Source organism: Salarias fasciatus, chromosome 9, assembly GCF_902148845.1.
Source record: "Salarias fasciatus chromosome 9, fSalaFa1.1, whole genome shotgun sequence".
NCBI classification, from domain to species: Eukaryota; Metazoa; Chordata; class Actinopteri; order Blenniiformes; family Blenniidae; genus Salarias; species Salarias fasciatus.
Genome location: NC_043753.1, coordinates 21,090,234 through 21,104,346, shown reverse-complemented (window position 1 = coordinate 21,104,346; position 14,113 = coordinate 21,090,234). Strand labels below are relative to the sequence as shown.

At 46.9% G+C, this 14,113-nt stretch overlaps 1 protein-coding gene across 1 annotated transcript; it reads right to left on the bottom strand.

The window, feature by feature from the left end:
* Window positions 1-4,967: 4,967 nt before the first annotated feature.
* nell3 (NELL (neural EGFL like) family member 3) lies at window positions 4,968-12,239 on the bottom strand. Its single transcript, XM_030099288.1, has 5 exons — window positions 12,021-12,239; window positions 11,185-11,855; window positions 10,115-10,674; window positions 9,889-9,955; window positions 4,968-8,944 (listed from the first exon to the last, which is right to left on the bottom strand). Exons 2-5 carry the CDS (start codon window positions 11,825-11,827, stop codon window positions 7,413-7,415), a joined length of 2,802 nt encoding a protein of 933 aa, XP_029955148.1. The 5' UTR covers window positions 11,828-11,855; window positions 12,021-12,239; the 3' UTR covers window positions 4,968-7,412.
* Between the last annotated feature and the right edge of the window lie 1,874 nt (window positions 12,240-14,113).

Genomic DNA, 14,113 nt, shown 5'->3' with positions numbered 1-14,113 from the left:
TCGTACACACACACACACACACACACAGGTATTTATTTCCACACCCAGGCTGACTTATCCCCGCGGCTCTGGAGTTTCAGGTTGCCCTTGACGCAGAAATGATTAAGGTCAGCTAAAGAACAAGAAAATTAAATGCTGCATTCCTGGTGATCAGGGAATTTACCAGCCACTGGAGGAAACTATGCAGGGTCCCTGCCAAGTCTGTAAAAGGAAGATAGAGATGTCCAGCTTGATTATTTTCATTTTCAATGCCAATGCAGGTTTCCTCTGGCCAACATTTCCAACTGAAAACGAGTTATGCAAATGCTCTGCTCGGCAGGAGGGCCTACTTTCTGACTTTTTCTCTCTTTTTCATACAAACTTAGGAATTCAAATGAGCTTGGCGGTGAACTTTCCTGTCTGTTTGTCGGACCGAGAAAGTTTTCATAGGCTGTTCGATATGAATCTCACTCTGTGTTTGTGGCTACTGACCTGCCAGCTCATTCCCTCATGCACCAGTACCCTCTCTAATGAGCAGAGGAACACCGGCACAGATGGACCACAGAGGGGAGGAGATTGCGACAGTCGAGTGGACGTGCGAAGGAGGGGGGTGATGGAGAATTTCTGATGAAGCGAGCGACAGCCGCCTATAGATGTGAGTGCAGTGGATCCGTCCTTGTGTGCAGGCTCATCTGAGCCAGCCACATTGTGGGACTTTTCACCAGATTTACCAGATGCACTGCGAGCAGAGCTGATGCCAGAATTTGATTTTAAGACCGCTGATGTGAGACAAAGGAGAGACACAGCTTAGCCTCACTAACTTCACTCGCAGTTTCTCTTTCACAATACAAATGTCTCCGCCGCTGTTTAATAGATTTCACTGTCACTGCGAGCCAATAAACAGCTGTTAAATAGTTGTTCAGATTGTTAACAGCTCCCAGAAGGAAAATCCTCCTAATCTACCACTGTCAGGTCAACTTCTCACCTGCTGGACCTTCTGCTGAATGGGGTCAAGCACGTTCAGACAACTGAGACTCTCAGGTTCAGGGTCAAACGGTGGAGTAGTGCTTGACTCTCTTGTCTTACAGGGATTCTGTATTTTAAGGTACAGCATGGTGTTCTGAAAATGTCGGAGGATGATAAAAATTTTCGTTCATGTCAATGACATGCTTGACTTTTGTTCAGCTGATGACAGCTCGGCAAAGTCCCTGTTCACAAAACACCAACACTTTCTCAGTTTCCAACAGAAATCTGAAAGGTTCTGGGCTCAAACATCATCTGGACCTCATAACAAAGCCACAAAATGACCACTTAAACCCAGGATGTCTTCATTCGAGTGCTAATCACATCATTCAGCGCCTTATTATCCACTTAATCTCATCTGAAGAGTCGCCGAACAAGACTTGAATCATGTCAGCGAAACAGAGACGTCTGAATTCAGACACCAGCAGACTTGTGAGCAGTGCAGCACCGGCCTGAGTGGTTTCACATCAGACCTTTCAGTGGATTTATTCTCCACCATTTAGACAATTTTAGGGAGGGAAGCCAACAGTCTCCATCAACAATGACAGAAACGGCCTCAAACCCATAACCCAGCGGAGGTTTTCATCATCGAAATCTGACCACATGGTCTAAACATTTCCCCGCGGACAACAGCGCTCGGCCCTGACGGGAACATCGGCTTGTGATTAAAGCGAGCCCGTCTCCGGCTTTGTCCTTTTTAAGTCAACATGGGAGCAGACTGGGGCCAGACTGGGGTGAGGAGGGTGTCCACCTCAACCACCAATCTCTGCGACTGATAAGTGAATTGAAATGACACCACGTCGTGTCACGGTCCCAGAGACGCCGCTGCACATTCGGAGTATTGAGTTTGTTTTTTTTTTATTTTCTCCACATGAAAAGGAGTCGTGTTAGATCGCGCGCGACGTTTCCGATGCAGCAACAATCATCACAGTCTTCTGCTGCCTTCGCCATTGACTGAAGCGGCTCCAAACACAAAGACGCTCAGAAGGAAAGTAAACTCACAACAGATGCATTTCAGCCATGAATGATGCCTCTGTGCTCTGCCACAGGCGCACTGGCATGCAGACGCTGCACGCCTTTAAAATGCATGGATTCATGAAATGTCTTTTTATCTGGTTAATTTATTACATTTCATTTAAATTTACATCTTCCATATGACTTTTTTTAGCTGTTTTGCAAACGACCAAAGAGCAAATGTGGTAAATAAGCGAGCTGAGTAATGCGCTCATCTGCTGCCTGTCTGGCTGAACGTCAGCTGTGCTTCCCTCTCGGTTTGGGAGTTGGTGACAAAAAAAATGAGTTGAAAGGAGGTCGACTCAAATGCGACTCCAAATGAAGACGAACAAACATCTGCTTGGTGTGTACAGAGTCACATGTTGAGCACATGAACATTTAGGCTGTGGTCTCATTCTGTTTCTTTGTTTCTGTGTGTTAGCTCGTTTCTGATCATCCTGGCAGGATGCTTTTCACAGCTTGCCTTCTTCATTTTTTTTTTTTGTTTGTGCAGAAAACATCATAAAATAAAGCATTTAAACACACATTTTAGATGTGTATGTAATGCAAAGTATTTAAGAGAAATTTCAAAAGAAATCTGTAATTCATAGCCATTTTTTTTTTAAATTAGACACAGCTGTTAAATACAAAGAATAACAGCAACATTTCACCTCGTCAGCCTCGAGACTTTCTTTTTATTCCCAATTTCATTAAAGAACTGTTTATATTTCATGGCTGCACAACAGCTGCAGCTCATCCGCTACGTAACCGAAGACTGCTGAGTCAGGAGTTTTCAGATTTTACTACCCAGTTCACTGACAGCTTGACTTTCTTTTTTTCTGACATTCTGAATGTGGTGTTGTGCCGGTCGAAAGGAAGTTCGAGAGGAAGTGAAGGAGGAGCTGCGGAGATGAACCTGTACTCGTCATCTGAGAGATTCCTTCAGCAAACTGAATCATCACGCCATCACCATTTGAATAAGAGAAATACACACATGAGGCAAAAACACTGAAAGAAATGGTCTAGCTAAAACAGAGGCAAGAGATGAAACTCACAATCGAAGGAGAGTGTTGGATCCTGAAAAGTTAGAAACACGTCATTCATATGATGTTAACTTTAAGCAAAGAGAAGAGCAATTTAATTAAAGTGCCAAACAGCCTTTTCCACCTAAATGTTCACAAATATCTGTATATTTTCAAGGCTAAGAGGTACTTTTCATCGAAGTGTCAAAAACCTGTGTTATCTGGCATGCCTGCACTCGTTGATCCTGGTGTAGCAATGCATTGAAAATGACTGTAATTCAGTCAGGGAGAAGAGTACCTGTATTTATCATAACACTATTACCACTTTTACTTGAAGGAACCTTTAACATAATTGCATAATGTAGTTTTACCTCTTTTCTTTTATTTAATTTTCTTTAAAAATAAAAATCATAATGTTGAAAAATGACACTGGCTCAGGCGGTAACGTGGGACTTCTTCTTCCTGTCCCACATTTCCAGGTTTGATCTAATAAATTAAGCTCAGTGAAGTCTATTTAACTGTGCATTAGGTATTTGCATTGCTCTGTCTGCATGGATTTTAGTTTGTAGGGCAGGAATTTTAATGTGAAGCATAAATTTGAAGTGGGTGGCGTAATGTTGATCACTCAGTCTGCAGAGCTTCCTCTGCTCTGCACTCCAGAGCGTTTGCTGACTGTGATCTATGAACCGAGGTGTGGATGGTTCCTAAACTGTTGGTGGTCTTAATTAAAAACAGCTTTTTTTTTTTCCTTTTAAAAGAAAGTCACCTGAAAGTAGCTCAACATCATATTTCAGTGCTGCCGTGATGGATCACCTCGGTGCTTTAGGTCTCACAACAATCAGTGTGCCATCTCCCTCAGTCTGGAGCCCTGATGCATGGAAGTGCAAACTGCTTTCACCTCTCAGCATCTCTCCATTACACAGAAAGGAAAAAAATAGAAAAATCTGGCTCTTTACTGACTTTGCAGCTTCCCCAGCTAATTGCTGCCTTTGACAGCCGTTTGGTGCTGAAATCTACGATAAAGTGGTCTTTTCAGTTCCCCGCTGGCCGCTGGAAACTGGGCCGGCGCGAGCGGGGGTTTGTTACAGCGAAAACAAAACTAAAGCAGGATGAATGAAAACTTTTTTTTTTTTTTTTTTTTTTTTTATTGAGCGCAATCAATTGATCTGAATTTAATTAAAAAAAACTGAGAGATTTGAAGGCAGCGCCTTCCTGTTCTGTTGCTCTGTCCCCGTTTCTCCCCCCCGATGCCTCTGAAACTCCTCATGTGTCGAGGGTCTCATTTGATCTCCAGCCTCGCACATCTGGAGCAACGCTCCACTCAAACACCTGTTTCCAATTCGGGAAACCGACAGAAACATTTGATTGTTTCTTGCAACCAGACTTTCTTCAGCCTCTTTTTCTTCCCTTGTCTCCCCTCCTCTCTTTGACTATTTGTTATGCTAAAGCCAAACTACAGACCTTCTACAGGTAATAGATGGAAGAATAATTTGAACTTGATTAAGCCAAATTGTGAGGAAAGTGGGGTGTACGATTTTCCAGGTACTGTGTCACCTCTGCTGCTCAACATGCTTTTAAATAGGTTCAGTGTGTTGGGCTTTAAATCCATTCATGACTGTCTGTTTTTCCGCTTTAAATCTGCAGTTTTCCCAGTGTCCCCAGCAGGGAGGTGGTGAAGAGCCTCAGCAGCAGGAGAGCTCTGCTGGTGACACAGGCAGAGTAAAGAATAGACAAGTCAATCAGAGTCAAACATTTTAAACCTCTAACGCATGTTTACGAACTGAAGAAAGAAACCACGTGGCATGGAGGAAAGAAATCCAGACAAGAGGCCCCCAAGCCTGGCCTCCGGCCTGAGGAGGACCCGAGACGTTGACGGCTAAAAGTGAAACCATGAACAATAACTGAACTCAAATTTTATTCAAAACAACACGGCGTGAAAGATAAACATGAACTCAAATCATCCGACAATCCTGTGAAATATCTGCCATGTCTTTGGCCACATTTACACATATCTGAGTATTTTAAAAAACATATTTCCCCCTCTACATTTTCCAGTAAAAGATCTGAATCAGAATCCTTGAAAACTGTAAACATGTTTCTTGCCAGATAAATGCAACAAAATAACTAAGACAGAATGAAATTCCTCTTTCTGGCAAAATATATGTATATTTTATTCAGCGTTGAACAAGAATGCATACACTGACGTTCCACGGGAAGCGTACAGGGAGTCCGGCGACACCCACAACGTCTGAAAAAGCGCAACAAAGTGAGGAAAAGTCCAGCGAGAGGACTTCAGCGGCGGCCTCGCTGCCAGCTCTCCGAAACACTTAATTATGTCTAATTGTTCAGAGGACAGAACACACACAGAGGCAATTAGGGAAGACATGCATGGGCAGCCCTTCACAGGGAAACTGCATTTCGAGAGAAGCATAGCAAAGCATGAAGTTTGAAACGCGCCACAGTCCCACGCCAAGCTATACGTGTGCAAAGAAACACCGGAGAGAAGCTGCAGCTGCATGTTTCAGAATATCAACACTGTCGAGACGCACATGTATTCTATAGTGAAATATAAAAGTCCTGTTTTATAAAATAAATACCATCAAAAACACCAAATATCAAAATTCCTGCTTAAAGGTTACATTGCATGAGTGAAACAAACTCAACAGACTGTAAAGAAGTACTCTGACAGTTTGGGAATTGTGCTGAAACAGCTGGCTTGTGTCCGTAGAAAACCTTCCAGCTCAACTGTTTGCATTGTAAAACCTGTGTGTTTGTACCAAAAAAAGAAGTTTTTAGTGTCACTTAGCTGCTTTTAAAGTGTCTTCCTCTGCTGGGAATGAGTCCCAGGTGGTTCTTTCGACACCAGGACGTCACTGGTAGAAAGCCAAACTCCTCCAGCAAAGTCTAAAACATATTTCCATGCTTCTTAAAGTCAATTTTCCTCTGCATAAAACAGCGGGTGAGCCACGATTTAATAGCGTGCACATCCTCGGTCTGCAGAGCCGAAGCAGCTGCTGATGCCAGAGGTGGAAGGGAACACAGTGAGACAGCTTCATGTGCGTAAGCAGACTTCTCAGGTATCTGTGCTGCACTTCAGCAGGTGGGTTTTCTTACCGGGTTCTACTTTCACCCTCTTCAGTTTCACTTCTCTTGGGTCAAAAAAATTGCTTTTTTTTTTTTTTAACACTCCTTGCATTTTAAATAAATTCTTTTCAATGTAGTTAATCATTTTCACCTCATTGTGATAAGATGTAGACTGACTGCATTTCAAATGAGTGGGGCAGCAACTGCTAATATTGCTTTTCTTTTAAAATTAAATTAAGAAATAAGCCAGTAAAATAACAGAAATTATGTAATTCTACTGACATAAATCTCTTTTATTGTACATATTAAGAAACCTCAAACCACCTCCAGCATCTGTGTCCAGTCTGAATAATGACAGGTTGGTTAGAAAACACACACACTGCAGCTCTGGGTTCTAACAGATTAAAAAACAAACTGCGAAAAGACAGACTGGATATTAAAGTGACCAATTATTTCCATCTAATGCATAAAAGTAGTGCATCATCAAATTTTACAATGTGTACTTTTAAGAGAAATGCTGGATACTATCCACAAGTAGAGTAAAAAAAAATGGCTGAAATGTACTTTTATCATCACAGTATGCTTTTTTTACATGAGTAAACGTGGAGCAGTACTTTAACCAGATGTTTATTTTAAGCACATATCTCTTCATCTGCTTCAGCAGCGAGACTGTTCAGACCTGCCCACCCCTGGCTTGTGCTCTGGTGACATGCTGTTTACGCTCCAGTGCGGTGGCGCTCACGATGAGCGTTAATTCACCAATGCACCTCTAATCCTGAACGCCTGTTTCCCAAACTGTCAGACAACGGCTTTAAAGTCTCATCAAGAGTATAAAAACTGCTCGTTACATATTTAAATATATGCAGGGATGGAGGGATATACACATTAACTGACTCATACATGGATTCGTACACGTACTGTAAGTAGGCATGCCAAAATGTGTGTACATAATGCACAAACATACTGAAGCACCACTGCATATTTATGTACACACACACACTCACACACACGCACGCACACACACACATCACGAAGAATTGGTCACTGCTCAACCAGCCGAAGTACTTCAAGCAAAAGCAGTACTTTTAGAATGTTTCCCCCAGATATTTCCCCCCGAAAGTCCTAAAATGTAAAGAAATATACAATTAAGACGATGACGTGACAGAGAATGAGGATTAATTGATCATCAGCCAATATTCCACCATATTTTGGTCAAATCTGAATCTGCTCAGCAATTCAAGTTTGTGCAAAAGTCTTTGTTCTGTTTTCCTTTCAAATGTTCTCATGAGAAAAGCTCCACCTCTTCCTGGATCACACTGCGACCCAGAGGACTGAGATGTTGGTGCCGCCCTCGTGTGTGATCTGGTTCACCCGGCCGCGGATGCAGTCCAGAGTGACGTAAAAAGCGGTGCCGTTCTGGACCTGAAAGGAGGCCCTGAGTCCTATGCTGGCCCACTCGCTGCCTTCAGGCATGGACCCGGACACCTGCTGAGCGACAGGACCCGCCTGCCTGCCCTGCCCCCCCGCCCGCTGCACGCTGAGCTTGACGACGTTACAGGAGTGGATCAGCTTGAGGTTGAGGGCGATGCTGGCCGTCCCCTTCTCGTGGAACACGAAGTTCTTGCGGCTGCCGGGCTCTCCCGGGCGGGCCAGGCGCACCTGAGGCGTGTCCGGGCCGACCTGCTGGAACAGCAGCGGCTTGTTCCTGACCGCGCCGAACGGCAGCCCGGTCCGGGACACGGTGGCCGTCAGGGCCGAGGAGACGGCGGAGGGAATCCAGATGAGGCTCAGCGTGCTGATTCCGGTGCTGTCGCCGAAGTAGCGGATGTTGCACTGCGACGGGGACGTGACCTCGAAGCTCAGCATGTCTGCGCTCTCGACGCTCACCGCTCCGGAGAGCGTGATGGACGTGTCCCTGTAGTTCACGCCGGTCTTGAAGGCCTGCATGGCCTCCTGGCCGGTGCCGTTGCGGTTGGTGTAGGCGATGAGGGAGAACCCCTCTCGGACGCAGGTGTGGCCCATGGAGTACAGCGCCTGCTGCAGGACGAACTTCACCACCCCGCTCTCGGTGAAGCGAACGCCGCGGCTGTCGTGCGACAGGTTGATCATGTAGGGGTCGGAGACCGAGGTCACGCGGAAAGTGGGGCGGTAGCTGGTCTGGTAGTGCGCCAGCAGAGACATCTGAGCCGTCATGGCGACGGCGCCGGTGTCGTGCGACAGCCAGAGCAGGCTGAGAGACGGCGCCGCCACGTCGTAGACGTGGATGTCCTTGCTCTGATTGCAGTGCTGGTTGGGGCTCCTCAGCAGCAGCGTGAAGGTGTGGTTGGGCTCCACCTCCACCCCGGTGCTGACGCTCACCCCCTGGAAGTACTTTCCATCTGGCTGCTCGATGCGAACGCCGCTGAGGTCCTGACCCTCCTCCTCCTGGCTCGCGTTGAGCCTCATCCCCACCTGGAGGAAGTTCCTGCAGCTGTGCTTGATTGCAAAGTTGTGATCCAGCCACACCAGGCCGTGCTGCAGGAAGGTCACCCGCCCCGCCTCGTTGGACAGCAGATCGCTGCTCTCCTTGCCTCGTATCGTCAGCTGCAGTCCGGGGAAAATATGAGCGCCGGGCGTCCTCGCAGGCGGGACCGCCGCGTTCGCAGACCAGGACTGCGAGAGGCGGCTCTCCTGAGGCTGACCGCAGACGGCGTCGCTGATGGCCGTGCACGGCACGGTGACAGATTCACCGCCGCAGTCCGAGCAGGCCTGGCACTCCTGCAGCTCCTGGTTGTAGAAATATTCCTGACCACACAAACCCAGCACTGCCTCTCTCTCAGGAGCTCCCAGGCACCTGAATCCACCTGCAAAACAACAACAAAAAACAGACTTCAAACAGCTGTACAGATGTAAAGCTTGATCTTATTCAATTTTATTGTAAAATTAAAATTGCACCATAATTTATGCATTGTGCGCGAGTGACCCACTGTGATCAAACCATAAGACACTACTTCCTTCCTGTTGACTCTCATGAGGTTCCTGTTTTTGTCACTTTTATGTAAAAACATACAGATCAAACGAGCTCATGATCAACTCTCAGAGTGACGGAATGATCCATAATGATGGTAGAAATTAACTAAAACTACCACTTTAAATCAAAATGTCATTATTTACTTGGGACCATGTTCTCATAACACACCTGCTTATTTACATACTGTTTTCTCAAAGTGTGTGTGAAGGAGCTCCATCGTTCTTTGCCACATTGTAAGATATTGATCTTAATAGCAGTTAACTCTTTTATTGCCGGAGGGCTTCAGTTTTCAATAAGCGAGTCTTTATACACAGTCTCTTGCTGTTGTGACACTAATAGGTTTTGAGCCATTTAAATGAATCTCTAGGACACTTCCAGCAAATTCACTTGGAAATATTCAGTTTTATGCTGCAGTTACTTCTTTTTATTAGGACTTCATTTTCAGAAATTAATGGGAAATATATATTGTCGGGACAAAGCCTCCCTCTTTCCCCGAGGTTTCTCCTGCGTCCCTCTGAAGCTCCCCTACCTACCACACGAAAGAGGTTATTTAATTTACCTTCCGCAGAGATGCGAGAGCATTGATATTCATAGATACAGCCATTCATCAAGAACGCTTTCTGTGGATTTTGAGCCCATTTTTACACATTTCATTTTAAATATGAGTTTATTTCTGGTGTGACAAGCACATATACAGACGTAAAGTATAAAAGTGGGAACTGCAAGAGGCTGTGATATACAGACGTCCACTGTGAGTACGAATAATAAAGGACTCACCTGGGGTATTCAGGCACTTCACTCGCTCTCCACAGACATTTGGTAACTCCAGACACTCGTCTCTGTCCTGAAATTCAAAATTTAAATAATTTGAAAAGAATTTCAAAACACATTTTTCTTAAAAAACGTAACACCTCCTGGAACATTGTGGGCTTTTCAACACAATGCACACGTCAGCAGTCTAAAATAAGCACAGGAAGTGAAGCGCTGCTGTGAAGAGCAGTACCTGGCACATTCTGTCGGCGGTGGGGGAGCACTGTGAGATCAGGAAGAAGCCTGGCGGACACATGGTGCACTTCTCACACTGAGGGGGGTCCCTCTGGAAATCACAGTACTCCTCCGATCCGCAGGGCGAAGGGCATCCCAGCAGCGGCTGGGGGAAGTGAGCCTCCCCGACCACGTCCATCACCTTGGAGTCGATGTCCATTTTGTGGACGGCGTAGGACTTCTGCAGGTGGCTGCGGGCCTGGCTCTGCAGGCCGGCCAGGTGAGTCTCGAAGTAGCTCTGCAGCTCGCCCTGGAGGCCCTGGAAGGAGACCTGCTTGACGGTGTCGGAGAGGAGCCCGTACTGGGCCTTCACCACGTCCATCTGCTCGTACATCCGCCGCTGCTGCTCCAGGATCTCCCGCTGCTGCGACAGAAGCGCCTCCTGTTGGTCGGCCAGCTTCAGCTGCAGGTCCCGGATGATGCTCTGCTGGGTCCGCAGGGCCTCCACCAGCTTCTCCTGCCCCTTGGCCAGCTGGAGGTGCAGAATGAGGGCGTCCTCTGACGGGACCTCGTTCTCCCCTGAGAAGAAATGAAAGCAGAGGTGGAAATGTGTGAGTCAGACGTCTCTGTCCTGGAAGCCTCGTGGGCCTGAGGTGTGAATTCAATGTGACCCCGGATGCCTGGCCCAGCCCTGTCAAGCGCACTGAAAGTTTCCGATATGGAACCACATCAAAGCACTTGAAATTTTATGGACAATTGACTCGGAGACATTTTTCCACTTCAGTTACTCTAGCTGCACAGCAGGCATCCTTCTTTCTTCTCTTTCTTTTTTTTTTTTTTCTTTCTGGAGGGATGGGGGGTGAAGGTCAGCCCTGCCCTGAGAAGAAGTCCTTTAGTTGATCACTGACGGATGAAGGGGGGCTTCAAGTCAGTGAAGACTGATGTGCGTTTGGTCAACTTTGAAGATAATTATAACAATAATTTTTGAAGCATAATAAAAGTTTTTAAAAGAGCTTCACTGCAAAACTGCAGAGGAGTTGATAATCTTTCAGTAATCCGTGAAAGCAGTGGATGATGGAGACAGCAGACCTGGCTTGATGTCACATGTGAGCTGGACTCCCAGAGGCGCGCTGCCAAGTTCCGGCGACGGATGTCCAAACTCCGGAAAATCTCCCAGAAACTGCGCGGCTCTGTCGGCCAGATGGACGGGAGGAAGCTGGCTGCCGCTGGAAGAGACGCTCTCCTCCGGGGACGCGCATCCCTCCCCCGCGCACGACTTCGCCCGGTGTTTGGTCCGTATCCTGAGCGGCAGCCTGCACTCGATCCCCCTGCAGTCTCGGGTGTCGTTGCTGGGCTGAAACGGCTTCACCGGAGCGGCGCAGTCCGCGTCGGCGCATCCCGCAGGTAGCAGTTCGGGCGCTCTCATCCGCGCGCCGCCGCCGCCGCCGTGCCGCGACCGGAGCAGCGGCGCGGGCGCGTGGGGCTCCGCCGCCGCCGCCCTCGGGAGGCTCTGGTACGCCTGCTGCTGGCCCGCCTTCCCCGGGGTGATCGGGTGGAAGTGCCGCGGAGGTCTGCTGGACCTGCCGCCCGGGCAGTGTTCCCCGGCGCACGGTCTGGGATCCGCCGCGTCCCCGCCGGAGCAGTGCGTCCCGCGGCACATCTCCGCTCCGGCGCGCTTTGGCAGCGACGCCCAGGAGAGCAGCGCCAGCAGCACTGGCGTCCATAAAACCATCTTTCCCCCCTTCAGTGACTCTTCTTCCCTGCGAAAAGAAGAGAGAGTTTAGACCGGAGATGGAGAGCCGAGGGGGAAATCCCCCAAACTGCTTCACTGATGTTGCGTCCTCGGATCAAACCCTCCTCTCCCACAAGTGCAAACAAACTTTAACACTCTTGACAGGATGGAGGCTCGACGTTCAGGCGTTTACCTTCAGCTCCGGGCTTTGGTGAGACTGTCAGTGCGGGCTGGAAACCTCAGACACGCGCATTACTGCCGGCTCGCTCCATGCCTGACCCTCTCTGAAGGCTTTCTGCTCCACAATGTCAGTATGTGGCATTCCTCAGACTTAATTAGCATCAGGTTTCCCCGGCCACAAATTAACCCTTCAGCCTCCCTCCTTCTTTTCTGGAGAACAATATCCCTCTTAGGTGGACGAGTTGGGATAATTAAACATGTGATTTCATGCGTTTCGAAATTAATCCATACTTCCTTGTGTTGCATTTTCCTTTTTGGCACAGTGACCTCTGTCTCACTGCTGGCTGTCACTTTTCATTTTGCTCACTGTTGACTTTTCGGTGACCTCTGCGGCCCTCACGCTGCCAAAAGTGGCAGGACTTTTTTTGTTGGCCACATCTTGAATGTTGAGACAGCTGCTGGTCTTCGACCCACCTCGTCCTCCTTGTTACACAGGCCTTGTCAACACCGGGTGCCCCTTTTTATAGACAGAGCTGGCAGAGGTCAGACCTTTGTTGAGGAGACCGATGGCAGACGTCAGGAATGTGGAACACTCGCAGCTTTTGAATATTTTGTTATTTTGGTGTCTCTGCACAACCACACGTTCAGCAAGGAGGTTATTGTCGCTCGAGACAGCAGGATAATACCGGCTGATTGTTGGATTATTTACATATTGGTTGTGCAGAGACAATCTCATAACTTGGAGACTGATTTGGCCATGTGGAGTTTGCACATTGCACATGTGCATCCTTTTGCTTTTCTTCAGTATTAAAAAAAAAACCAAGCATTTCGGTGTATCTGCTGTCTAGAAAGTAAAATGTAAGTGTGTGTGACAGTCCGTCCCTCTGTGTGTGACGCTGGGTAGCCATCACCCAGACTCAGCTGGGTTGTTAAATAACACATTAAAGGACAAAATATTGGCTCAGTGTAGCAATTTTATTACATTTTGAGGCACTTCTTTTTAAAACTTTCAACTTTCAACTCAACATCATCTTTTTTCTGTTATTGCCATCAAGCGATTTGATGCATCTTTCATCTCATGAATCTGCATGATTACAAACTATTTAAATTATATCTTGTTATGTAACGACGTGGACATATAGTGTAAACTTTTTGGATCTTTATTTTGACCCCAATTGTTGTGTGACTTTGCCTCACAAAGTCTAAAATTTCAGCTTATTCGATACATATGAAAAACTTGACTTCAAAGTTGTTCATTACATAATATTTACATAGTAATTATTTTCATAATATAATAAAAACTACATGTATCATGGTTAAGTCAGCAATTTGATTTTCTCTCCCATTTAAAGAAAATAATTCCTCTGTCCCTCTTTATTGGGTTCTGGTGGTGATTAGATAACGCCAAACAGAGCCAGGAACACAAACAGCTTACATACAAACAGAAACACGCAGCTGGCTGGTTTCTTTCTCGGTGTAAACTTGTGGTTTGGATTACTGGCTCCACAGGCAGAACAAAAGACGCTGCAGGTTGAAATCCTCCAGAGCTCCGCTGAGCCTGGCATGTACAGTACAGCCCAGCGCAAACAGAGGGCACCACAGCAGAGCTCATCACTTTCACATCATGTCAGAGAGGCTGATCCTCTGCACTGCTGCGTTTAACAGGCTCTCCATTGTTTTGCAAGGTGCCCACTGGTTTTGTCATCATCACCCCATTTACCCTGAGTGGCCGAGTCTATGAAACCCATTTGAAGGAGTGCTGGAGCAGGTATACGGTGACGGAGACTATAATGTCTTTAAAGGACGCCCTACGCCTCACGCCTTACCATCTGGGGTCCACATTACTTCATAATTTTAGGTCTTTCTCTTATATGCAGTAAAAAAAAAAAAAAAAACAATAATCTAAGTCCACCTTGCCGGACCACCCTCAAAATCTAAACTAGGACTCCAAAGACAGAAAAAAACATCACCTCATTTCAGCTGCCAGCTCCACGACCATTAGTCAGTGTATTTATTTGAGAAATGTTCTCCGAGGCAGCAGTGTGAATGTGTTCAGGGGACGCTTGGAGCTAATGGGGGGGGGGGGCTGCCTTTGGCGTCCATCTG

Excerpts from the sequence above, each read along its gene's own strand:
- nell3 (XM_030099288.1), bottom strand. The coding sequence starts at position 11,827 with ATGGTTTTATGGACGCCAGTGCTGCTGGCGCTGCTCTCCTGGGCGTCG. Across the intron at positions 10,675-11,184 it reads CACATGTGACATCAAGCCAG|GGGAGAACGAGGTCCCGTCA; the intron begins GTCTGCTGTCTC and ends ATTTCTTCTCAG. Across the intron at positions 8,945-9,888 it reads GAAGTGCCTGAATACCCCAG|GTGGATTCAGGTGCCTGGGA; the intron begins GTGAGTCCTTTA and ends GTTGTTTTGCAG.